Consider the following 24858-nt stretch of genomic DNA (forward strand, 5'->3'; position numbering starts at 1 on the left):
GAACCACCCGGTGATGTCACAAAGGCAGACATGTGAGGAAAATGTTCGAAAGATTATTTAAAAATAATTTAAAACTAACTTACTAGGTATCTAATACATTTTTTGTCACGAATTTGGTCAGGAGGAATTTGGATGAGATTAAATCATATTGAAAATAGTCATTGGAAAAAACAAAACCTCTTATTTAAACTACAGGAAATGACTGACAAATAGAACAACATTTGGTTCATGCCTCTTGACAGAACTGCCTGAAAACCATGAAGAAGCAGGAGTTTATTTAGTGATTCCAACCTGCGGAGGAAATAAATAATCAAAATGACAAAACATCCTGTTTCCGCTGCCATGCTGCTTTTAAAACTGACATTTATAAGATAATATAACTTGTTTCATTATAGATGAAGAGCTTCACATTGCTCAGTCTGATCGAGCTCACTTTCTCTCGTTTGTCTCCATCTCTTTTAGACTTCCAGCTTTTCACTTATTTTTTTACACATTTGTATTTGTTTTGGGGTCATTTCAAATAGAGCGCCTCCCACAGGGCACCACACCTTGGTCTTGGTTTCAAAAGACCCTTGATCCCCTTGAGCCCAGTGATTTCCTCGGCCTTTGTTTGGACCAGGTTTGAGTTAATCCCTTTCCTGGTCAGCTAATTAAAAACACTCAGGTTTGCCAGATAACAGGCAGTGTGATATTAAGCTTTGGCAGCAACACAGCCAGGAAGCAATGGTAGAAAGATTGCACATATAGAGAGAGGAGGTAGAACAGGGATCTTATGAAAGTGGGACAAAGGTTTTTCTCCCTCATTAAACAAAATGGATTGTATTAAGGTTTCACAGCCACATGCTTGCAAATACAAGCAACCTGTGCTGAAGCTAGAAATTAAAACACGCCGGGTGAGAACAGAAAACCTGAACCAAAGGATTTTACATCATTTTAATAGGATTGTAATTTTTGAAATCTCAACCAACATTGTGATTGGGTTGTAACACCTGCTTGATGGTGTATTTTACTTCTAACTGTTCAGAATGTGATAATTAGTTTATTTGATTTTGCCAAAAGTACTGGGCAATATTCCATTGGTCTAAAACGATGACTCCAGACAGTGGAGAGATGAACAAGCGAAAACTATTTGCTACCTTAATTTAATCCATACATTTCCTGCAGCCTTTGGCTCCTGAGAAACGCTGGAACATTTTGTGCAGTTATTTTAACAAAATCACCTCAGTTGAACTGGTCACGTCCAGACACATGCAGCTGCTGGCACAGAGTCATGAGGGCATTTTTTTTCATTCTAAAGACTCATGAGCTTAAAATGCTGAGAACCACTGGTCTGCTTTTTAGAGTACAGAGCTTCTACAGGCAGCTCTGAGGAAAAAGACAAAGAAATCTCTTAATATGTCTTATGATCACTGGTGATTGACAGGAAAATACTCAAATACCTGCTTCTAGATCTTCAGCTGTTACTTTTATTAGACCCACTGAAAAGACTTTTACCACTGTCCATTTTTTTGTCAACAGGATTATGCAAAAACTTCTCAACAGATTTACAGGAAACATTTTCCTATAGATGTCCAAATAATTTATGGATCTTGATGAAAAAAATCGGGCATATTTATTTAGACTGATGTTTGAGGCAGGACTGGCTGTGGCTCAGGGGTTAGAGCGGTCGTCCTCTAACCTGAAGGTTTGTGTCCATGTCTTCCCCATTCTGCACGGCCAAAGTGTCCTTGGGCCATATACTAAGCCCCAAATTGTCCCTTCTCAAATCAAAGCGCTGCTCATATGTGAATGGGTGAAGGGCAAAAGTTGTACTGTAAAGCCCTGTGAGTGGTCATCAAGACAAGAAAAGCTCTATATAAATACAGACCATTTACATGTAAATTAGGTTTCACAAGGGTAAAGACTTTTTTCAGCTGCTGTGCGGCAATAAATCTGCGTGTAGATCCGCACAAAGGGATGGATCCAGGAATGTTTTCTGTAGCATTGCGTTATAGGGTCCTTGGTGGAGGTATGCACTCTACTGAGAACCAAACAGTGACTCTGCTGGTATTATAGGGAAGGAGAATCTTTCAGTGGTCATTACCTCTTTGGTTATAGACCATACCAGGGTCCTTTAGTTTCAGTGTGTCCTCAGGATGACACAACTAACAAGTACTCTATTCAGAGGAAGACTGGTTCAGAGGTGAGGACTCCAATTTGATGTGAACCTGTGGGGTCAGGAGAAGAAGGAATAATCTGTTCAGCCTGAAAGTTTTCATTCTAACACAGAAAACTGATTCCAAAGTTCCACCTGAGCAGGGAAGATCAGTTCACTACTCGGAAAGCAAGGGCAGCATAGAGAGAGCAGAGGGATTTAGCACTTGAGGGATTCCAGCAATGAAACCTTTATAGAAGCAGCCAGGTAGAAAGAGACCCTATACAGTTAAATTCTCAAATCACATGGTCTGCAGTGGTGCCAGGCAGAAACGAATGGCCGATTGTGCCAAGCACCGCAGACAGGTCAAGAATGATGAGGACCAGGAATAAGGAGGCGGCATGAGGAGAGTGGAGTGCTTTTGAAATTCAGAGTAGATGGGGTGTCTGCTGGCCTGACTCGTGACTCGTGGGGTCGAGGAGGTCGTGTTGTGACTGGTACAGAGAGAGCTGGTCGGAGAAAGCATGTTGAAGAGTTTGAGAAAGGGATTAAAAGAGCGACTCACGTCCGCAGGTCCTGACAACGGACGGGGCAAGAGTCTCCGTCTTGAAGTGATGGCAGACAGCGTGCAGACACACAGGTTTAACAGGAGGCAGGAGGTCAAGCACACACATTTTAAGAATTTACCAAGGAGATGATGAGAGAAAAATTAGAAACGTGGAGACTAACTCATCCTCAATCTTTTACAAAATGTGCCCCAGAGGCATTAAATAATTGATTTGATGGAGATGTTCAAGGCGCGATAAGGAGTTCGACTAGACTCTCTTTCAATTCAATGATACAGACGGATATTTTGACTGTCAAAACGTAACATAGCATCATATTTGTGAAGGTCCAGGATTTTAAAGGTCCCCTCGTATGCCCATTTTACCACAGTTGATATGGTTCCTTGGGGTCTTAATGAAATGTCTGTAACATTTTTTGGTCAAAATACCACAAGGATCATTTAAAACAACAGCCTTTTTACCCTGTCTAAAACAGCCCTCTTAAGATTGACCTCTTTTGAGTCCCCCCCCCCCCTCTCTCACCGCCCCGCCCCCCCCTGTCAATCACACACACACACATCCACTTTCACGTCTTAAATCTCTCCTTAGCATATGTAAGGTTGTTAAAATAATTTTAAGTCACTGTCCTGCACATATTTCTGTATTTGTTTGTTGTGTTTCTTCATTGAAGCTACAATTTTAAAACTACTACACCCTCTGATAAGGATGTACATTTATTGAAATACATGCATTAGATATGTGTGTATACAGTATATAATTGTATCTTAGCGCTCGCACACACACACACACACACACACACAGACACAGACACACGCACACACAGACACACGCACACACACAGATAGACACAGACACACACAGGCAAAGGGATGTGGGGGCTAGCCTTGGAAGCTAACACTGCTGCAACTTCTGCGGCGAAATGCACTTAAAATCCCGGGTATGAGTCTATTTTAAAGCGAGCGACGGAGGCGGCACCGGTTCGTGCAGCTCGGGCTGCGTGGAGCAAATCTGTAAGAGCCACAAAAGTTATAATGTGCAGCTCTCTGCCCCCCTCCTCCTCCTCCTCCTCCTCCTCCGCTTCGCCACCCTGGCGCTGAGCGAGCCCACCGGCACCGGTACATTGCAACCGGAGACCGGGGGGGGGGTCCTTGAACACGTTCCGGTGCTAGTTTCTAACAAAGACAGACACACACAGAAGCTACGAGTCGGGTTAGCCTCCGAGTGCATTGTTTTCTATGAAAACGTGCTGCATGCCCGGGACGCCACAAACATACACACACACAAGCTAGACTCCGAGAGCTAACAGCGGCACCTCCGAGGATCCCTCAACGGGACGTCCCGGAGCTAACAGCAGCACCTCCAAGGATCCCTCACCGGGACGTCCCGGAGCCCTCACCGGGACGTCCCCGGAGCTAACAGCGGCACCTCCGAGGATCCCTCACCGGGACGTCCCCGGAGCTAACAGCGGCACCTCCAAGGATCCCTCACCGGGACGTCCCGGAGCCCTCACCGGGACGTCCCCGGAGCTAACAGCGGCACCTCCGAGGAGCCCTCACCGGGACGTCCCCGGAGCTAACAGCGGAACCTCCAAGGAGCCCTCACCGGGACGTCCCCGGAGCTAACAGCGGCACCTCCAAGGAGCCCTCACCGGGACGTCCCGGACCCGACAGCGGCGGTGCACGGAGGTGCCGGTGCCGCAGCTAACGCTAGGCTAGCGTTAGCGTCGCTAGCAGCAAGCTGTTTTGTATTCATACATGCTGCTTCCACCGGGGCAAAACACAAACACAGAAGCCAGCGTTAGCTGCTGCTGCTAACAACAACAAAGTCACATGCAGTTGAGGCAGCATAACCACAGCATCAACACAGTGAAGCAGCTCCGAGCTCCTACCTGGAAAAAACACCAACAGCTCACTCTCCAGGCTCCGGGCTCTCGCCTCCCGGGCTCCAGGCTACGGGCTATGGGCTACGCGGTGGCTCTCGGTGGTCGAATTCGTTTCATGCTGCTAGATAGCTTATCCAAGTGTTTACAAGGCTCGCAAGAATGCAATCGCGGCGCAAACCGATGGACGGTCAATAAAGTGGGTGGTTCTTAAATCTATTGTGGTTCCATCGATTGGTGGGTCGAGTGTTATCGGGGGTCTCTGCGCTGACGTAAAACTGCCAATGACGTAAAGATTGCCCATAACCCCATTGGACGCTCGCTAGCGCATACTTCCTGACATAGAGAAACCACACCAGATAGCGGGAGTTATCCACAGTTTTTGGGACGGTAGACATGCCAGATACCCAAATTAACGTGTAGAAGCACTACAAAAGTGGAATTTTCATACGATGGGACCTTTAAAATACTGGTTAAATATATGTTTATCATGCAGCCTATACCACAACCTACACAGGTGTTTTTACTTTGTTGGCCGACAATGACTGCTCCACAAAAGGGAAGCCAAGGAAACTCCTGGTGGCTGGCTGCAGTATATGTCATAAATTCCGCCTCCTCCATGTTAATGGATGGGAGATGGTCCATACTAAAAATTAATTTTCAGAAATATTTTCTTTAATTTTTTCCAGTGACCTAATGAATTGTGCTGCTCAGACTCCAAATGCGCAAGATGGCTGCTTTCGTGTCCGGGGATATTTTAGCTTCATTTCTGGATAGTGGGAGGTAGTGGAGAAGCTTCATCCATCTTTATATACAATGTCGGGTTCTGTCTGATTAAACTGCCGAGCTGCTTGCCAAGTTAATTTTCAGAACCAGAGGGATGTTGAAGGTTAAAGTTTTGTCCGACAGGTGTAAAGAAACCTGGAGAGAGTAAGCACAATCTCCCTCAGGCACAGTGTGTTCACACCAACAGTCCTGAGAAGAGGTCCAATGAGGCAAAGTGAAAACACGTGTCAGGACCTTAACCATTTGGCTGCTGACATTGGAAAGTGGCTTTTTAGCTCAAACTGTTCCTGCCTACTATCCAATTTGAATAACTTATCTATACAATGCATTAAATCATTAGAAATCCCTGTGAGTGACGGGGCTGTCTCGTGATTTTACTGTGTCACAGACCTGCCACTAACAGCAGCAGCGGGAGAACTGTGTGCATTAAGTCTGAAGATGGGTTTTAAATCCTTTAATCTGTCAGCACTTGTCACCACTGCTTGAAAGAAAACATCAATCACTCATGGCTTGATTGTTACAACAGCTTCACCATATGTTGAGGATTAGTTTCTGCATTGTAAACTGACGTGTGGGCCGAGACCTACAGCTCTGGAACCAATGACTGCTATCAAAATTAAAACTGGCAAGAAAGATAACTCACATAATGGATTTATTTCAATTAATGAGTCATTTAAATTAATTTTTCAAAAGCTGAGCACCAAAAATGCATTTTCGGTTTGAGCAGATTATGTATCTGAGTTGCATTGAAATTACATTTTACTGGAGGAATTGTTTCTGCACGATCAGCACAACAGGCAGCTGTCATGATTAATGCAGTGAGACATGACAACATCAGTCTTGACTGGAATTTAAATGTGGTTGAACGCACTCACACAAACTCACAACCTGTTTGTTCTCATGTAATACAGAACCGGTAAATGAGTTTTGTAAAAAGCGAGGTTGGTCACTAAATATAACTCAGAAATGAGAATATAAACGTTCTAACTTGAATGAGATGTTCTCTTTTTTGACCCAAAAACCTCACTGTTTCCTTCCTGCTTATGTTGTGCAGTGAAACATCCCACAGGCTCATATTTAATTCTAGTGGAGATCGCAATGTTTCCAGAGATACCAATTAAGTCAGACTGTATTCTGGGGGAAGAAGTTCCTGAAATGCTGCACAAAGACATTCAGAATATTTATATTTCCTGGGCTTGTGCAGCCATTAAAAAAACACATAGTCTTGGGTTTGGAAGCTCAATGTATATGGGTCTTTAAATTATTTGCAAGGATGCAGATAGGCAGTGATTCAAATGTTCTGAGAAATATGTTTTTTTCAAAATGTTATAGATGATGGAATTAGAGTAATGTGAGAAGCCATATCTTTGCATTGCCTGTAGACATCACTACAGTAGATTGTTAAAACGTGATCTTTTATTCTTTAAGAGAAGACGAGCCAAACTCAGTTTGGTCAATCAAAGTATTTATTTAGGAAAGCAATGAACAGGTAACAGCAAAGCAATGGGCTTCCAATACATTAGTTGTATCAGAGCGCCCTGAACATCCGGCGTCTGTCTATTTTATACAGTAGATCTTTGTTCCTCTTCCTCGGAAGTGCGCAGGCGTAATCCATCCTCCTGGCATTTGGAATACGGAAGTGAAAAGGAAGACACTCCCAATGACGCTATAGTTGCTAGGCAACCTGTTTACTTCATAAAAGACTTTGAACCAGCAGATGCAATGTCGGCCAAAGGTGTTTACAATTGGAGAAAAGATTATTATGTTTTCTGCTTCATCGAAACAATCCTGACTGTGTAAACATTCGGATCCTCGAAACCAAAGCAACATACAAAATTAATCCAACAACGTCACTCTGTCTGACCTCCAGCTCCTATCAAGACAGCTGTGAGACTGACCATCAATGTGACGCACACATTTATAATTTGTACATTAAACATTAGGAGAGGAAAAGGTTATTATAAAATCATTTGTACAAGGCCTTATATCTGGCTAAAACTGTTCCTATCTTTATTGTTAAGAGTTCAGTCAGACACAGATTATAGTTAAAAAGTTTGAAATTCCAACAAGATCTACATCTAAATCTTAAGTCAGAGTTAGAAAACATGTCTTTCTGCCTGTATGTTGAACACATAACACACAAAACGTTCATCTTATGGACTTCCCACCAATTATAAGTACCGTTAGTGGTCCAGGAAAGTGCAGAGTTAAATTTGGTAGAGAGCTCTGCACACAACTTCCAGCATGCAAACAATCAAAAGGTGACAGTATATTGTAGAACTGTTTGAGGAGGACTCACTCATAACAAGGAGTAATTCTGAAGTAGCTCCGGAGCATCAACACAGGCTGTTCCGAACAGGCAGGTTTAGAACGTGCCCTGCAGTACTTAACATCTTTTAAGAAAATAAGAAACATTAATACAGTTTTTTATTACAAAACTTATATTAGATTGAAAAATTACAAAAGGATTAAGTTTACTGAACAAAAAATAGATTTGTCAAAACACCACATTGTCCCATAACAAACTTTGGTGACTACATCAGACATGTGAGGATCTACCATGAGGTTACCAGTCCATTGCAGCTTTAAACTTCAAAGAAAATCCTAAAAATTGTCATTTCTGGATGATTTTTTCAACCAAACACATGAAGTTTATCTTAATATGTAGATTTATCAAACGCCACATTGTCTCACAACAAAGCGAAGTGTCAGGTGACTGCATCGGACGTGTGAGCAGGATCCCCGGGTCCAGTGCGTTGCAGCTTTAACCGGTCCATCATGCCTTGCGGTGTCCCATGTCATTTCCAGCACGCTGCTCCGAGGGCTCCCCCCTCCTCCCCCCCTTCACAGCGGGGCTACGAGCGGGCGGAGCGCCGTGCGTGTGAGCTCCGTGCGTGTGAGCTCCGTGTCGGATGTCCGAGGAGAGGAGTGACGCGTGTTTACATCCACATCGTCATCCGCACTGAGGAGGAGGCGGCGGCGGAGGGAGAGGAACGTGTCCGCTCCCTGCGAGGCTCGGATCGGGATAGAAGCAGGATCCGGCCCGCGGACCATGCACCGGGAGAGAGGGAGAGAGAGAGGGAGGGAGAGGCAGCAGAGTCCTGAAAACATGTCCTGAAATCATCATCTTTCTCTGAGGTATGTTTGTTTTATACACAGGGTGCAATGTTGTCAGTGCTTCTGCTGGGGGGGTTTGGGAGGGGAGGGGGGGGGCTTGGATGCGTCAGTGAAGGCAATAATTAAAAACCTGCAGGTTGTTGGGCTCCTTCTAAAAAAAAACAAAAAAAACGACTTCAGATATTTCAGAAAACAAAGTGATCAGATGTTGTTGCATAACTTTGTTTGGGGGCTCAGATGCATCCGGATGAATTCCCTTCATCCTCCTGTGGAAACCTCCAGGAAGGTGCTGCAGAAAAATGAATAATCTCTTTTTTTTCGTGGTCACACTTCATCATCAAAACATGTTGTGACCCTGGAGAGATTCCCCACATGGTGCATGAGCCATCTGTGTGTGTGTGTGTGTGTGTGTGTGTGTGTGTGTGTGTGTGTGTGTGTGTTTGTGTGTGTGTGTGTGTGTGTGTGTGTGTGTGTGTGTGTGTGTGTGTGTGTGTGTGTGTGTGTGTGTGTGTGTGTGTTTGTTTGTTTGTTTGTTTGTGTGTGTGTGTGTGTGTGTGTGTGTGTGTGTGTGTGTGTGTGTGTGTGTGTGTGTGTGTGTGTGTGTGTGTGTGTGTGTGTGTGTGTGTGTGTGTGTGTGTGTGTGTGTGAGCCCTGCAGTGATGAATCTCTTAATAGAGTTTGGGCTCTAAGCGCTCACTCAGCAGTGGTTTTAATCAGAGTTCCTTCAACTGAGTCACACAGCCCCAGTGCAGACTGAGGAGTCCTTGAAGCACACGTGTGATGGAGACAAGGGCAACACTCATTCACTCAGAACCACTTCTACGTTTGTAGTATGAGAATGCACATAGGGGGCAAAACCCAGGAAATGTGTGTACTTGTGCACAGGAGAATACACCATGAGATCACAGATGTACTTTCTGATAAACTAATCTCGTCACCTGAACTACATTGGCTCTATTTTTCTTTAATGACATGTTAATTTACCCCTTTGCCACATACTCAAGCATCATTTGTCAAGTCCTGACCTTGTCCAACACTTAAAATCTGCTTGGTTTATGACTCGTGCCAGTAAAAGATGTAGTTTCCAGTTAACAGTCCATATTCTTAAATATCAGTTTTCTTATCATCAAGACCCATGAATTACCCATATCACATCCCTGCACCAAGTTTCATGGAAGTCGGGTCAGTTGTTGTGTAATCTTGTTCACAATCACACAAATCAACAAACAAATGGACGGAGAGTATAACAAGGAAAAGTAGCAAATTCTCTCCCGATCTCTGCAGTTACAGAGACGTCTCTCAATGTCAGTTTTCCAGATGCAGAAAACGGACCATTTCACTTTTTGAATTCACAATGCATTGATTCAACTTTTTGAATTCATGCTTGTGTTATCATTTGGGGAATAATCACGTAAAGATCTGTGGGAGAGAAATGATAATTTTAAAGATTTTCACGTTGTTAATCTAATCCAGAACCCCCCCACCTCCCACCACCTCATGGTCGGCTAAGCTCAGAGTCTTACAGGGTTAAAGGCTTATTGTCTCCACCAAGCTGATTAGTTTGAACTTTTCAGACTGCAAGGTGGCAATTTGGTCACTCAACTTCATTCCATGTTGGCCGCTGCCATGTAGCACTGCTGGAAATAACATCAATATAATATAGAATATGGATTTTAAGGCTGTTTTCCAAGCATCTGCAGCAGTTTGAACACAACCAGAGCAAGTGGTGACGTACCCAACCGCCTTTAAACGTCTTTCCCGCTAATTTGGATTAAAAAGCACATCGATCGCCATATGTTGCATCCAAGCTGAACGCCACACCGCTTGTCCACATTCAAATCTTACATGATACGTTTCTGGAACGGATGACTAACGCTACCTGAATACGGAGCTGTTGTGCTGCGTAGCGGTTTCACTCAGCTTATTCCAGCTTGTGTTAAACCTGCAGCCGCCTCCCCCCCCCCCTCACCTGACAGGGCTGATGTGGAAGTAATCTCTAAAAGGCGTCTCCACTCAGCAGCACACGACCGACGAGGAAACCGAAAGGAACACGGGAGGCTGAAACGTTCCGATTGCAGTATGTGGGAACAGTAGGTGGAGGAGCATGCGTTTCCTTGTGTCGTCCAGTAGTATTAGGAGGGGGAGTGCAGGATACTCCATCAGGAGAAGTGCCATCTTGTCCGAGCACAAGGGTCAAATCCTAATGAAATTTGCTTCTTTATATTAGAAATACCTGCTGACACGAGCAGCTCCCGAGGCTATTTTTAGCCTCGCTGGCAGCGTGGCTCCAGGAGCAGCAATGTCAGTCACACCGAAGGGTCTCCACTACTGCCAGGGAATTTAGTGCAGTCATATTATATTATTATATTGTTATCTTCGCCGAGGAGGTTATGTTTCTGCCCCTGTCTGTTTTGATTTTCAGCAGGATTAAGCAAAAACTGCTGAATGCATTTTCACGAAATCTGGTGAAAGGATGAGATATGAGGCCGTGAAGGAACTCATAAAAGTTTGGTGCAGATCCAGGACATTTTATTATCACTTTCTTTAACATTGCGAGATGTGAGAGTTGGATTTCTTTTTTTACATTTCTAGAGAATAATTCATAAATCTTTTGGCATGGATCTGGATGCAGAGGAGGAACCAGGACACAACACCAAAAAGACAAATATGAATAAACACAGACAAATGGGGAGTAGCACTTAAACACAAGGCTCAAGGCTTATCCTTAAAGGGAAAAAGGAGGTGTGGGGGGCCTGAGCTTGGCCCCAGTATTTTCCACAAAAGGCCTCCAGGTTCCCTCAAAGTCACCAGAGGATCCACATGCAGCAAGTCTCAATTTCTCATCTCAAACTTTGACATGTTGCATCACCTCACTGAATCCAGCTGGGAGGGTGAGGAGATCTCATTAACCCGAGTTTAGATACAGAAAGTTTATTATTGTTCCCACCCGCAACACCAAAGAATGTCCATCTTGGGATCTTGCGGCAGACCGCCACCCTGAAAACTTCAGATGGGGACTTTAAACGTTAAACACCACCCAGAAATCTTTTATCAACTTGGTTAAAGTTGGGAGATCGGTGGAGGTTTGCGCTCTACAAAGTCTAGTTTCTAATGTGAAGTTTATTAGTTTAGCTGGGTTAGGGTTAGGGTTAGGGTTAGGGTTAGGGATTCATTTCCACTCAAGCATGTGAGCTAAAACCTTCCATCTGCTCCAATTCAAATTATTAAATGACTAAATCTCCACATGCAGATCAGCTGGGAGACGTTTCCGCAGCGACCCCACTTACTTTACCTCTTGAGCTCGGGGAACCCCGCTGCAGCGACACCTCCGTGTTTTTCTTGGAGGCCACATTCAGCGGAAACAAAGAGGAAGTGACAGGAAAGCACGGGTTTGCTTCTTAATTGTTGCTGATTGTTTGGTTTGCTTTCCCAGACTGTGCCCTCGAATCAATCCAGTCATCTGTGCAAAGCTCGGACAAAGGCAGAGCTGCGTCGCCATGGTGAGGGATTGTTTGCATCCAGCTAGCCATGTGGGCACGCACACACACACACACACACACACACACACACACACACACACACACACACACACTGCAGCATGCTCTTTTGTCCGTGCACCCCTTGTTCCTGTGGACCCCCTCCTGCTGCCGCTGCCTCCTTTTTGCTGCAAAAATTTGCCTGTGGTTGCGTCACCGTCTGTTGTTGCTCATTGCTGCTGCTTCAAAAAAGCCTTTTCTCCTCAGTAAATTTCACAAGATGTCATTTTTTTATTTTTTAAGACAGACATCAGTGGATTCAAAGGAAACATGTGACATTTGGGAACAAATTAATTGGATTTTCGTGTTTTTTTGTGCAAAGTTTTGTTTTGTTGGCAGTCTGCCGGATATGAGTAAGGGTCAATGGTTCAATCCTGATCAATGAGTTTGTTAAAGTTTAATTTAGCGACGGGCTGAGGGCGTTCAGCCGAACACGGCAGGAAATGAACCCCTTGATGGGTATCAGGTGTGGCACTAGAAGCTTTTCTTTACATTTTTCAATCTTAATATCTTTTTAAAGCTCGACTCAGGGCTATTAAAGGAGCTTATGTGCTGAGCTGTCTCATGAACCGTCCACGTCTGAGGAAACATAAATAAGAAACACTATGTGCCACACTGTGTCCCCTCCCTAGCTCTGGCTTTCTGTGGCATCCTGAGAATGGAACTCCAGGGGAGGTGGACTGAAGTCACCGCTAAGTTTAGCTCGATGGTTCACAGCCCAGACGATACGGTATTCTGCACGTCTGAAACAGAAACGGCTGCGGCAAAAGTTGTTGATTCGCACTGACAGCTTCCATAGCAGAGACGCACTGGATCTTATCAAATCTTTCTCGTATAACCTCGACCAACTCTGCCTCTATCTCCTCCAATGAAGAAGCAGCTCTTTCTTTAGTTACACACAAACTTGCTATTACATGACGGCATTTAAATGTTGGTGTTTTCAGAGTGGACCTATCTTTTCTTTCAAAGCAAATAAATGGGACATGTCTCCACAAGGGAAGGCAAAATATCCTGGATGTGGTGGCTGCCATCTTGCTCCGGTGAGCCAGTCTCAGCTGTCAATCACAAAATGTTTTTATGGAATCAAAAAAACAATCGTATAAGAAAGATGAACACTTGAACAAAGGTCAGTTTGATTTCGACCTACCTTAGATAACAAAAAACATCTTTGGGAAAAACTTGACTTTTTGATTTGCTGGAAGGGGAACATGAATCTTTGGACAAACTGTGTCTGCAATCCAACCATAGTGCCTTCTGCTGAAGGTCATTGAGACCAACTCTGTCCTGGATTCTCTATGAATTGTTTACTACGTGTCGTGAAGTAGGAATGTGGAGGGTTGAGTTGTTTATTAAACTGTGACGAATGAAAAAGGAAATACCAGCAGCTCCAGCACCTTTCCCACAGGTTCTGAGGTCACTCACCGTGGAAATGTGAAGCTCAGTGAGCGGAGCCCGTCACTGAATATGGAGGTTTACATTTAAAGTGAGGCTGAACCAAAATAGAAGCACACATTTCGCGGCATGCTAATTTGTGTGTACGCACCATGTAGCCGGTATGATTTATTTATCCACTCTGTGGCAGTGGGGGCTTCAAAGCAACTGTAATTTAGATCAAAGTCGTAACCAGAGAGAAAGTGGAAATAGTATTTAGAAAATTAGATTAGATTAGATTAGATTCAACTTTATTGTCATTGCACAGTACAAGTACTTATACAACGAAATGCAGTTTAGCATCTAACCAGAAGTGCAAAAAAGGCAGTAAAAGTGCAGAGTACTGTGCATATTATAGTAAAAATGTAAATAAATAGATCTGTACAATAAGAAATATATATGGAATATTACAGTATTAACAGGAATTGTAAGATATAAGGACGATGAATACACTATGAGCAGGATAGAAATAAAAATATATATAAATGTGAATACACTATAGGCGGGATATACAGTAGTTAAAAAAGTAACAGTTAGTGCAAATGTACAAATGTTCAAAAGCAAAGGTAGCACAATAACAGCAATTGGGGGGCTGGGGGGGTGGGGGTGAAATGAGCAGCAGTGGTGGTTCAGGCATGACGGTGTCCTAATGATTCGAGTGTTGGAAGTTATTAGCTGGGTAAAGAAAATCGAAGATCGTTTCCACAAGGAAACAGACTTCAGTAGCTGTGTTGTTTGAGCTGTAGAGGGAGGGATTTGATTAGATTGACATTGAGTCGGATGCCAGTGTGATGCATGTTGTTCTCTGACGTCACAGCTTCTATATCCTGTTCACCGGAGCCGCCCGTGCAGAGCATCTCCGCAGCTATGAAAGGGATCAAAGCTTGTGAACATATAGATCTGCTTCGGTTCCGCTTCGCAACCTCCGAACATCTGCTCCTGCACAGCTGCCTGCTCCTATGGCACTGTACTGTATGCCACCTCTGATCAAATCAAACATCTCCCAACATATGTTGTGGTATTTGTGCCAAGGAGCCAGTGAGAACGAGTCAAGTAGGGAAAAATACCCATTGATTGACCAAGAAAGGAGAGTTATTAGTGTGGTCGGTTTGACCTTATGTCTTCTGTTTCTTTACGTGCTGTTTCCACATGTCTGCACTTGCGGCTAAAGATGTCTTGCATTGATTTTTCTATTAAATAGACACTTTAACCTTCGTGTCAAAGGTGACTTATTTACCATTTTTATACTAAATGTCTAGAGCCAGTGGATAGAGGCGTTAGCACTGAGGAAAGGGGATTTCTTCACCTCTGGTACAAACGTTTCCTTGGACTCAACGATAAACTGATTTGATTTTGAAGGTCAAGGTTACTGTGACCTCACCAGACCTCGAGAGAATCCTCAATAAGACTCATGGATTAACTGATTAGGTTCGGGTGGTCAAAGGTCAAGGTCATGTCACACAAAGCATGTTGTTTTACCTCGTGAACATGATATCTTAAGTCTGCCTTCTATTTTGACCAGTTGTCATTTGGACTCAAAGATTAACTGACTAGACTTCAGTGGTCGAAGGTCAAAGGTCACATTGATCTCTTATTAATCTGCAAAAATTTTTTGATGTGGGATTAAATGCACTGGTTGGTGGAGACACAACCAGTTACCAGGTTGTGTGTCTCATTAGGGCTGTAATTCTAGTTATCAATCTAATTTGACTGAAGCACAGTCTCTCATAGCTTAAAGCTTAAAACTTTCACCTTAATTCAATAACATATGATTGTTAGAGTTAAGTTTCTGATAATTGTTTTGCAGACGTGTGAGTGAATTGAGTTCGACTTTTCACAAAGGGGTGTCTGTGTGTGTGTGTGTGTGTGTGTGTGCACATAGAGGGAATTGGGTTTACAAGCCTGTGTGAACTGGCTCTTCCTGGTGGACGAGGCCTCGGTGGGATCTGGATATCGCTCGTCATTGAATAAACACTGTATTACAACATTTCGACCTCGGCTGGGAAAGCAGAGAGTGTCATCACATCGTCTGTTTGGACGCTGTGTGTTTTAACAGAATGGTGTCTCAGAGCTGTTTGTTAACAAGCTGTAAATACACAGAGGTCTGATTTCCAGTAAAGAGTCGATTCAGATTATAAACACTGCTTCCACTCTGGACACTTGTTGGCTACACTGTTGATGAGAGAATCTTTTTAATGTCAGATTCTATTTAGATATTTTTCAGAAACACCTTATAAACCTCAAACAGTACTTGTACACTGTAATCTTTAAGGTAATTTGTTTGTCGGTTAACATTTGTGCTGTTGTCATGTTGCACTCATTCTTTAGACCACCCCCAATCTCCCCCTCTTCCTTCTTCCATTCACCTTGCCTTCTTTGTTTATCCATCCGCCCCTCCAGAGTGATTTGTCTTCCTTTCCTTTCTCGTCCACCTCTATTCTGTGTCCCGCCGAGCTGCATTCAGGGTAATAGTCTCATTTACTGGGCTGTAAACAGGTGTCTGGGTTCAGATGCATCCTGCAGTCTCCTGTCCACGGTTACAAATCGTCCCGCTCCGCACCGAACGAAGGCCTTGCCCTCGCCAGATGCCAAGGAGCGTCCACTGTAATGCGGTCTCCGTAGGAGGAGGCCCCGGGTGGGGAGCGGAGCGGGAGCTAAATAGCAGGAGAGATTGGAGCCCCATTCCAGCTGTGATAAAGATGGAAGGCGCCTAAATTGTAATAAGGGAGGCCCGAAGCCATATGAAAGTCAAGGATGGGAGCGGAGCTGATGGCCCGTCAGGAGAGGAGAGCGCTGCCTTCCTGTCGGGCTGCAGGAGCCTGAGCATTAGGCACCTGCTCCCTCATTGCTCTGGCCCGGCTGCCGTGGCCTTGCCAGCTTCCTAATGACTGCCTCGCTGCCTGACGTGCTTGTGTCAGCAGTTTGAAATGGGCTCTCGTTCTGCGTGCATGCAACTGCTGTAAGCCCCCCCCCACCACCACCACCTCTCTGCAGCGACACCGGCGAATGAAAAATATATCGAACGGGCCCTGTTAGACGGTCGCAGTCGCTGCACCACAAGTGTGTTGTTGCATTCATTTGTCAGCTGCGCTACAGGAAACTGCCTCGAAAGAACAAGTGTTGCAAGTTGTTGTGCTGCTGCTTCACACGAGGCCGGTGTCGCTCTGCACAACTGTGTAGTTTGTGTGTGTTTGGATGATTTATTTATTTGAACTAACTGAAACAGGAGGTTGACGAAATGTGAGGCTGTGGAAATTTTGATTTTATTGTACCAATATGATCACATTGTGTTATTGTTTTACAAACATTTGTTTTACAGATTGTGCACAGTCGGTTTTTCGAGCTTTTTTAACTGAAAACCATTAACTGCTGTGGCTGGTTACACACATCATTGTGGTGAAATTGAACCAAAACTGTTCAGTTGTTGCCATAGAACCAAAACAATGAGCTGAAAGATGCTAACACTCTCTGTGCTTGTCACTATTAAGTTATCGAACTATTCTTAGTATGATAGTATTTGATGCAGCTTCAAGGTTTTTCCCTTACAAGCATTGAACAATCTTAATTTTCTTTTTTCTTTTAGGATGGACATTAAATCATCATTAGCGCCCCGCAGTGGTGTGGAGGTATGAGGGCCTCTGGATGAAGGCCATGGAGCTGAAAGTGTGGGTGGACGGAGTGCAGCGCATCGTGTGCGGGGTCACGGAGTTCACCACATGCCAGGAGGTGGTCATCGCCCTGGCTCAAGCCATCGGTAAGATCTAAACTCCTTTTACATATGATGCTTGTTTGTTGGTGATAGAGGATTGTGAGATATTAACATAGAGTAATGGTAACTTGATAGGAAATTACACAAAGGTCTTGCAGAATCCAAAAGGCAACCTGATAACTGGACAAACACCACCACCACCACAGAGGAGTAGATCATAGATGAACATCTTCTCCATCTGGCCTCTTAATGCTGAAAAACTGTGCAAATGATACGTCGTCCCACAAAGATCCCAATGGGGACACTCTGTGATGTGGACTGTGTCCAATATTGGCCCAGGCAGGTTGTCAGACATAGTGGAGATGATAAATTGCATGAAAATGAAAAGTGACTCGAGGGCACAAAGAGAGATTCACCACAAATGGGCTGCACAAAAAACGAAATGAGCCCGACTGCAGACGCTGCTTTATTGACATGTTCTGTTGGTTTGCAGAGAAACGAGTTGACACTCTGCTTCTGTTTGTCATCACATGGATTGTGTTGTGCGTAAAGCTTTGTGAAGTCAATGAGGATATGACTTTTTTAAATTGAGAGACATGTTCTTTTTTTTAAAACCGATTTATCGCTTAATTTCTCACTTAAGTCATTGATGTTTTTCCTCAGAGACAGTGTATCAGGAGTTATGGCTTTCACTGTCCTGTGTGTCCCCTGTGCCTTTTGTCCAGCCCTGGCCACATTGATGTGAATGGCCGGCTGTGGTGATGAATGTGCCTCTTTTACGAGGACCCTTACTGTGCAAGACGAGGGTGAGGGTGCAATGGGCAGTGTTACGCTGTTATCTGGATGTGTACACACAAGAATGCAGGCGAACACACACAATTACACACACAAGGGGCCGTGAACCATTGAACCAAGTCCTTTTCCCGACACAGTCAGGGTTTGTGTTGAGTCTTCCCACTGTAAAGTGCTTTCACTGTACACACTGGTGAAGTTCTTTGAATCTGCCCACGGTGCACGAGCGTGGGAGAGTTGTAAAAGAGTTCTGTCTACTTATTTCTTGTTACTGTAGAAGAAAAGCAACTACTTTTGTAAAAATTCTCAAACATGATTGAAGAGCCAAGATTTTTGGCTGTATGCTTAGTATTTGCCATTTTATAAATAATGTTTTACCACCATAAATCTTGTGTCATCTGCATAAAAAGGAAGACAGCTGCGTTTCCAACTAGTGTGTTCAAGTGGGCCAAAAATAGATCCCTGTGGGACGCCATAGGTCAGAGGGACCTCCATGGAGAAGCAAATATAACAAAGAAGCTTGTGTTGGACATGTATGAGTGGAATCAGTCATAGGCATCATCCCTAAAGAAAGTCCTTATTCTTGCAGGATCAGTTATTCCTGTCACTTCATAATAGTGGTATTTAGTGATGAAGATGAGTGGATCTAAGTGATTAATTATGATTAATATAGAGAAGTATTGGTTTCCGTAAAAACTTAAATTGAAAATTAAACTGTAGTTTGAAGATTTAATGTTTTATAATCAATTTTTAGGATTGTTTATGTGAAGAAGATAAACATTTGCATGTGTTAACCAGCAAGAGACACTTATCAGACCATTTTAAAATGTTTCTGCAAAACTCAGCCAGTGATGGTACACGATTAAAATGCAGAACCAGTGTTAGCAGTGCACCAATAAATAAATAGACTTGGCGAGCCAGAGGAGTGTGTGTGTCTGGACTCTCTGTATCTGCTGTAGCTCTAAAGAAACAGCATGCAAGCTGCTCTCATTGGCCTCTTTGCCCCAGGTCGCACTGGCAGATACACTTTGATCGAGAAATGGCGGGATACAGAGCGTCACCTGGCTCCAAATGAAAACCCTGTGGTGTCCCTCAACAAGTGGGGTCAGTATGCCAGCGACGTGCAGCTCATCCTCCAGCGAACCGGCCCGTCCGTCAGCGAGCGGCCGGCCTCCGACGGGCAGGGTCGCGTCCCGGAGCGAGGCTTCTACCGGCAGAGCCTCCCGCCTCTGGCCAAGTTCCGGCCGTCGGGGTCGGACCACTCGATAAAACGAAGGGAACCCAAACGCAAATCCCTGACCTTCACTGGAGGGGCCAAGGGTCTGCGGGACATATTTGGGAGAAGCAGAGATGCCGGAGGTAGAGTGCTGTGTTAGTGTGATTTATTTATTTTGTCTATCACTCATACTGGTTTTATTCATGGTTTATTTCCTTCCCGTCCTCCCTCTCTTTTTCTGCATATCAACAAACATTTGTCTCCCACCTACCTACCCATCCATCCATACAGCCAAACAGCCCCAGCAGCGCAGTGTGAGCCTGAGCCTGAGCAGAGTTGGAGGTGGTGGAGGAGCATCTGTGCCTGGGAGTCCAGCCAGAGAGCTGAGCCGGCTGGTGCAGCTGCAGAGAGACAAACTCCAGGCCCTGGAGAGCCGTCTGCTGGGCTGCGAGGCCGAGCTGGGAGACTGGGAGGAGGCCGCCAGCGAGGCCAACCAAGTAAAGACAAACCACAGCTGCCACAGCTTTTACTTACAGAAAACTCTAAACCCACACGTCCTCAAATCTATTAGCTTTCAGACCGTAAATCAAGCATCTCATCTCTGGAGTATTTCATATTCTCTGTAGGGCAAGTTTCCAAATGAAATATTTTACTCTGTCACCAGCGACAAAATCTGGAGGAGGAGCTTCTGCTTTTGGAGCAACAGGTGAGGAGGAACGATGCCGAGATGGAGGAGGAGGAATTCTGGGAGAACGAGCTGCAGATCGAGCAGGAGAGCGAGCGGCAACTCCGGCAGCAGCTGGGCGAGCTGCAGGGCCGCGTACGCGACTGCGAGGCCCAGCTTTCAGATTATATAACACGCATCCAGGTGAGAGTGGCATCAGAAAAGAGCATGGAAACGTTCTGTATTCTTCCTTTTGTACAATCCCATTGTGGATCTTGACTAAAACAGCCTGGCTGTCTGTTTTTATTTTCTGTGATGTTGTACAGAGCATGGACTCGGGCCTGGAGCAGGAGCGGCTGCAGCACGAGGCCGAGCTCAACCAGAAGGTCAACGATGAGGAGGTAGAGGCTTCCAGAACATTCATAACAACATGGAAACTCAACACATAAACAGCTGTGGAGCATCTCACTGTCTGTCCTGCAGAAATTACTATTTAACCTAAGCTGCACAGAATCTGCTAAATTAGCCACAGGGAGATTTCTTCCAGACAAAGCAGACAGAGCAGACTAGAAAGCTCTCAGTAGACTGCATACCTCTGCTAAGGCCCAATAGTCCCCTTAAATACCCTTTAATTAAATTCAATCAAGCCGCACCCAATTGCACACCAATATCAGTCACCCTGACTTCTTAGATCTATGAACTATTCCCTGTAAAATCAGTGAAAAAACATTGTTAAAGAATGTTTAAGAAAGGGATTACAAAATCCAGATCTGCACCAGAGTTTAATGGGTTCTTCCCGGAGCCATAAACACATCCTTCCACTACGTTTCGTGGTAAATAGTTCCAGGAGTTTTTGCATAATCCTGCAAAACAAACAAACATTGCGTCATTGGTGGAGGTAGAAAGTGGCAAAACTGTTGCATTTAAAATGGTTTTAACTCCTTGATTAAAAAAAAACAACCTACATATGTGGTTCATACAGTGACTGGAACAATTCTCTTTTTTAATACAAATGTAACAGGAGATTTCCTTTATGTATAGCTTCCACTATAAATACAGTTTGCGACACTGCATCTTTTTTCCTTTACCTTAATGGAATTCAACTTTAAACAACTGTAAGCATCAGAGTCCTCCTGCATGTTTTACTACGGACGATGTGTGAGTCACCTTTGGCCACTTCCCTTCTATAAAAGTCGTTGCTGCGTTTCAGGTGCGATCTCAGCTGGAGAAGGTGAGGGCAGAGCTGGAGACGCAGAGCCAACAAACGGCGCGGCTGGAGAGCAGCTGCCGGGCGTTGGAACGCTCACTTGGCCAGTCGGGCAAGAGAATACAGGTCAGCTCCCATTCTCCTGCCTCCTGTTTTATTCAGTTTTATTAGCGCTGTAACCTCAACAATACATTTTTTTTTTTGCACCCTTTAGCCATTGGATTTCAGAAAAACGTTTTAAAGTACTAACTCAAAAGTTTGGCGCCGCAGTGTGGAAATTGTACCCGGCAACCAGGTGGAACTGTGGAAATCTAAGCTCATTAAACTGTGGGCAGTGAAGCGAATTTTAATCTCTGGCTCGCGGGGATGGGAGGTGGATCTTTTTGGCTGCATGCGCCCTGGTATGAGTTAAAGTGCCGTATGTGCAGGCGAGGTCCAGCAGGGTGTGGGAAGCGTGAGGTAATGAGAGGGGGAAAAGAGAGAGAGGGGGGGTTCCAGCATTCTTTGCCTGATTAGAGAGGGGCCTGAATAAGAACACAATCCCTCGCCTGCAGTTGCGTAACCATCCAGCAGCTCAGTTTCTCTGTTGCCGTCTCGACTGGGCTCTGGCTTCTGCAGAGAATGATACCTTATTAATTTCCTCACATGAAAGATGCAGATTAGAGCGAAAGCAGCCTTGTTCCTGCAACAGGAAAATGGGCTGAAAATTGGGTCTGGAAAATGTTGGGAGTTCATATGTGAAGAACAGCAGCAGGAGATTGTTTGGGTCCATTCACAGCAAGAGGAACATCTCTGGTGGGGGGGGGGGGGGCACCCTGGTAGAACATGCAGGACGTTTAAATTATCTTGAAACTCGTCGTCTTTTAAGGTTGACATCTTCACCTGCGTCTACAACATGTATGATGCCTCTTTTACATCCTGAGATAGATGTAGTCTTCTTGTTTTGCGTCCCTCACGTGTTAGAAACGTCATCAACACACCCACTCGCGTTCTGAGAATACTTTCGAACATTTTTGCTGCTGTATTCTCACACTCCGACATTTCCGGGACATTTTTCGAGGGGGCTGGTTTACATTAAGCAAGAAAACTACCTTCAACTTACAATTCAATACTGTTGTTGTCTTGGTGTCTTTTCTGTTTCTCTCCGGTGCAGGAGAAAGAGCAGGAGCTGGAACAGCTGACTAAAGAGCTGCGACAGGTCAACCTGCAGCAGTTCATTCAGCAGACGGGTTCCAAGGTCACTGTGCTGCCTGCTCAACCTGCAGGAGAGGACAACACCACCGGCACGTACACACACATACACGGACACACACACGGACACACACACACACACACACACACACACACACATATATTAGTAAGATCAATCATCATTCTGAGTGAGGTACTCTATATATTGGTTTTACATGTGTATGAGCACAGTGCTACCTTGTGGTCATCCTGTGAATTACAGGCTAGGCCAGTCACAGCAGCTTATGTCTATAACCCTGTTACATTGAACTAATCACCAGCACCTCTGAGAAGCTCAGTGAGTTTCACAGTGAGTCAAAAAGAAAACAAATCATTTTAATTCTCAAAAGAAAAATCCCAGGGAATGTTTTTGGTCATGTAGAAAACACCTGGAAGCTTCTTTACAGACGTGATATGAAAACTGAAGTAATAGTGAATAGTTACTGAAACTAATTGCAAAAAGACTAAAAGGCAAAGTCTTTAATCACAAGAATAACGCATCTGACTGTTTGAATGACTGTTGTTCATCCTCTGTTAAAGCGGGAAAATCTGTTTCATGTTTGTCCTCTAAACCTCGGTGTTTCAGAGCTGGAGTCCGGCTCCCTGAACAGACGCGGCTCGTCTCGTCTCTTACCCAGCGACCTCCGCACGCTGCAAAACACCCTCTCCACCAGCCTCAACCCCGAGGGGATCTACGTGTGACCCAGGGGACCATCATAATTCAGCCTGGTGTTACTGGACTGTTCTCTAACTGGGAGTGAACGCATAATCAGCTGAACTGCTCCTGACTAACGCACTGCAGCGAGCACAGCTCCAGGAGCATCCTGTGGAGGATCAGTGGGATATCGTGAAAGACAAGTCTGATCTGTTTTGCATCTTTTTTGCACTGCGTCTTCCTCCTCCATCTTACACAGACACCACAACTGATGTCAAACCCATTTGCAAGCAAGCATTTCATCTGAGTGAGTGAAGACTCCTCTTAAAAGAAAACGACAAGCCAGCAGACATTTTCTTGTCAGGTACGGAGGCTCGAGGCGGATAAACCTTATATTTTTTAATGTCCTCAATCATGAACTGGAACAGGAGTTTCAGGATGCAAAGTGTGGACACATGTAAACATACACGCATAGACAAAAAAGAAGGTATATGCATGAGCATGCACAAACTGTGACGTCACACCTGTGCTATAATTCATAGCCATATCTGATTGCCTTACTCTGGTGTGTTCAAACCAGACGTCAACAGGTCTTATGTTTAAAAGAAACTCAAGGTAGCTACTGAAAACTATGCGCCATATTGATTTAGTATTCAGGTGATCCCTTGTCACGGAGACCGATGTCAGTATAACTCAACAATGGCTTGATCCTTTCAATAACATGATTTTATTTTTTGAATTGATTTAAACAAGCAATTTACATCCTGTTTCAAGTTGAGGGATGGCACAGTGGGGTAGTGGTTTACACAGCCGTCTCACAGGTCTCCGGTTTGAATCCCAGTTTAGCCAGGGTCCTTCTGTGTGGAGTTTGTGTCTGCGTGGGTTTTCTTTGACTTCCTCCCACAGCCCCAAGACATGCAGGTTAATGGAGATTCTGAATGAGCTGTAGTGAGTGTGGGTGGTTGTTGTCCCTGTACCTTGGCAACTAGCGTGCACCCCAGCTCCTGCCCGATGTCAGCTGGGACTGGCTCCAGCCGCCCTACGACCATCAAAGAATAAGCTGTATAGATAAAGGATGGACAAATGGTTAGATCTTCTGTTTCTGTGACAGAGATTCTGTTGACAAATATTAACTCATCCCATAAAACTGGGACACAAAGTAAAATCAGCAGCTACTGGATATTTTTTGTGAAACTGTGGCTATTTCTCTTTAGCCTGAAAAATGTTGCCAACAATGACCTAATACTCCGTTTGACCACTGGGTGGTGACAAAACATATACTATTTAGCCAGCTGAAAGTTAACTCTGTGAAAGTTAGTCCTGCTCCCAGATGATGGCTTTTTTTCAATTTTTTTCTGTCTTTGTTCGTTTTCATATTGTTTTGTGACGAAGCCTCAGCACTTTAGCTCCCAGCGTATTTACCTGAGGTGCAACTTACGGTGTTGGACAAGACGTGTTTCACTGTGTTCGAGCAGGGACACACACACACACACACACACACACACACACACACACACACACACACACACACACACACACACACACACACACATAGACAGTATTCGTTTGTTCCGTCTGACTTTTGTGATTTTAACCAACTAAAGATGTCTCATATGAACCAAAGCTAGTGTAAAAATAAATCATTAATAGTCAGATGAATGTACTTTTTTTAAAATGTACGCAGCTTATTCAGATTAAGTGTATACTTGAATAACTAGATAACAAATTGTAAATGTGTCAACAAATATATTCAATCATAAAAAAATATATGTAAATATCAAAGGTGACATGCATACAAATGCCCAAACTAGGGATAACATGTACACTAACCTAAATGTGTGTGCATGTGTGACTTCAGTGCCATACACCGTGTGGGGACTTTTTCTGCTTTGATTCGGTTTCTATGGCGTTGATCTGATTTGTGCACAGGTGCAAT

General features: G+C 44.4%; 1 protein-coding gene across 2 annotated transcripts; it reads left to right on the forward strand.

Moving 5' to 3' along the window:
* Window positions 1–8225: 8225 nt before the first annotated feature.
* On the forward strand, window positions 8226–24416 carry rassf8b (Ras association domain family member 8b). 2 transcript variants are annotated; one of them, XM_061074926.1, is made up of 10 exons: window positions 8226–8503; window positions 11916–11982; window positions 17033–17203; window positions 18959–19309; window positions 19458–19663; window positions 19831–20034; window positions 20157–20231; window positions 21041–21163; window positions 22191–22320; window positions 22854–24416. In XM_061074926.1, the coding sequence occupies exons 3-10, from the start codon at window positions 17092–17094 to the stop codon at window positions 22967–22969; spliced, it is 1317 nt and encodes a 438-aa protein (XP_060930909.1). In that variant the 5' UTR covers window positions 8226–8503; window positions 11916–11982; window positions 17033–17091; the 3' UTR covers window positions 22970–24416. The 2 variants fall into 2 exon arrangements, with proteins under 2 accessions (XP_060930909.1, XP_060930902.1); XM_061074919.1 differs by lacking the exon at window positions 11916–11982.
* Window positions 24417–24858: the final 442 nt, after the last annotated feature.

This window comes from Limanda limanda, chromosome 1 (assembly GCF_963576545.1).
Source record: "Limanda limanda chromosome 1, fLimLim1.1, whole genome shotgun sequence".
Lineage (NCBI taxonomy): Eukaryota > Metazoa > Chordata > Actinopteri > Pleuronectiformes > Pleuronectidae > Limanda > Limanda limanda.

Bases quoted from the DNA above. Each gene is read 5' to 3' on its own strand.
- rassf8b (XM_061074926.1), top strand. From the start codon at position 17,092: ATGAAGGCCATGGAGCTGAAAGTGTGGGTGGACGGAGTGCAGCGCATC. The intron at 19,664-19,830 runs GTAAAGACAAAC...CTCTGTCACCAG, and splicing joins CCGCCAGCGAGGCCAACCAA to CGACAAAATCTGGAGGAGGA. The intron at 21,164-22,190 runs GTCAGCTCCCAT...TCTCCGGTGCAG, and splicing joins AGTCGGGCAAGAGAATACAG to GAGAAAGAGCAGGAGCTGGA.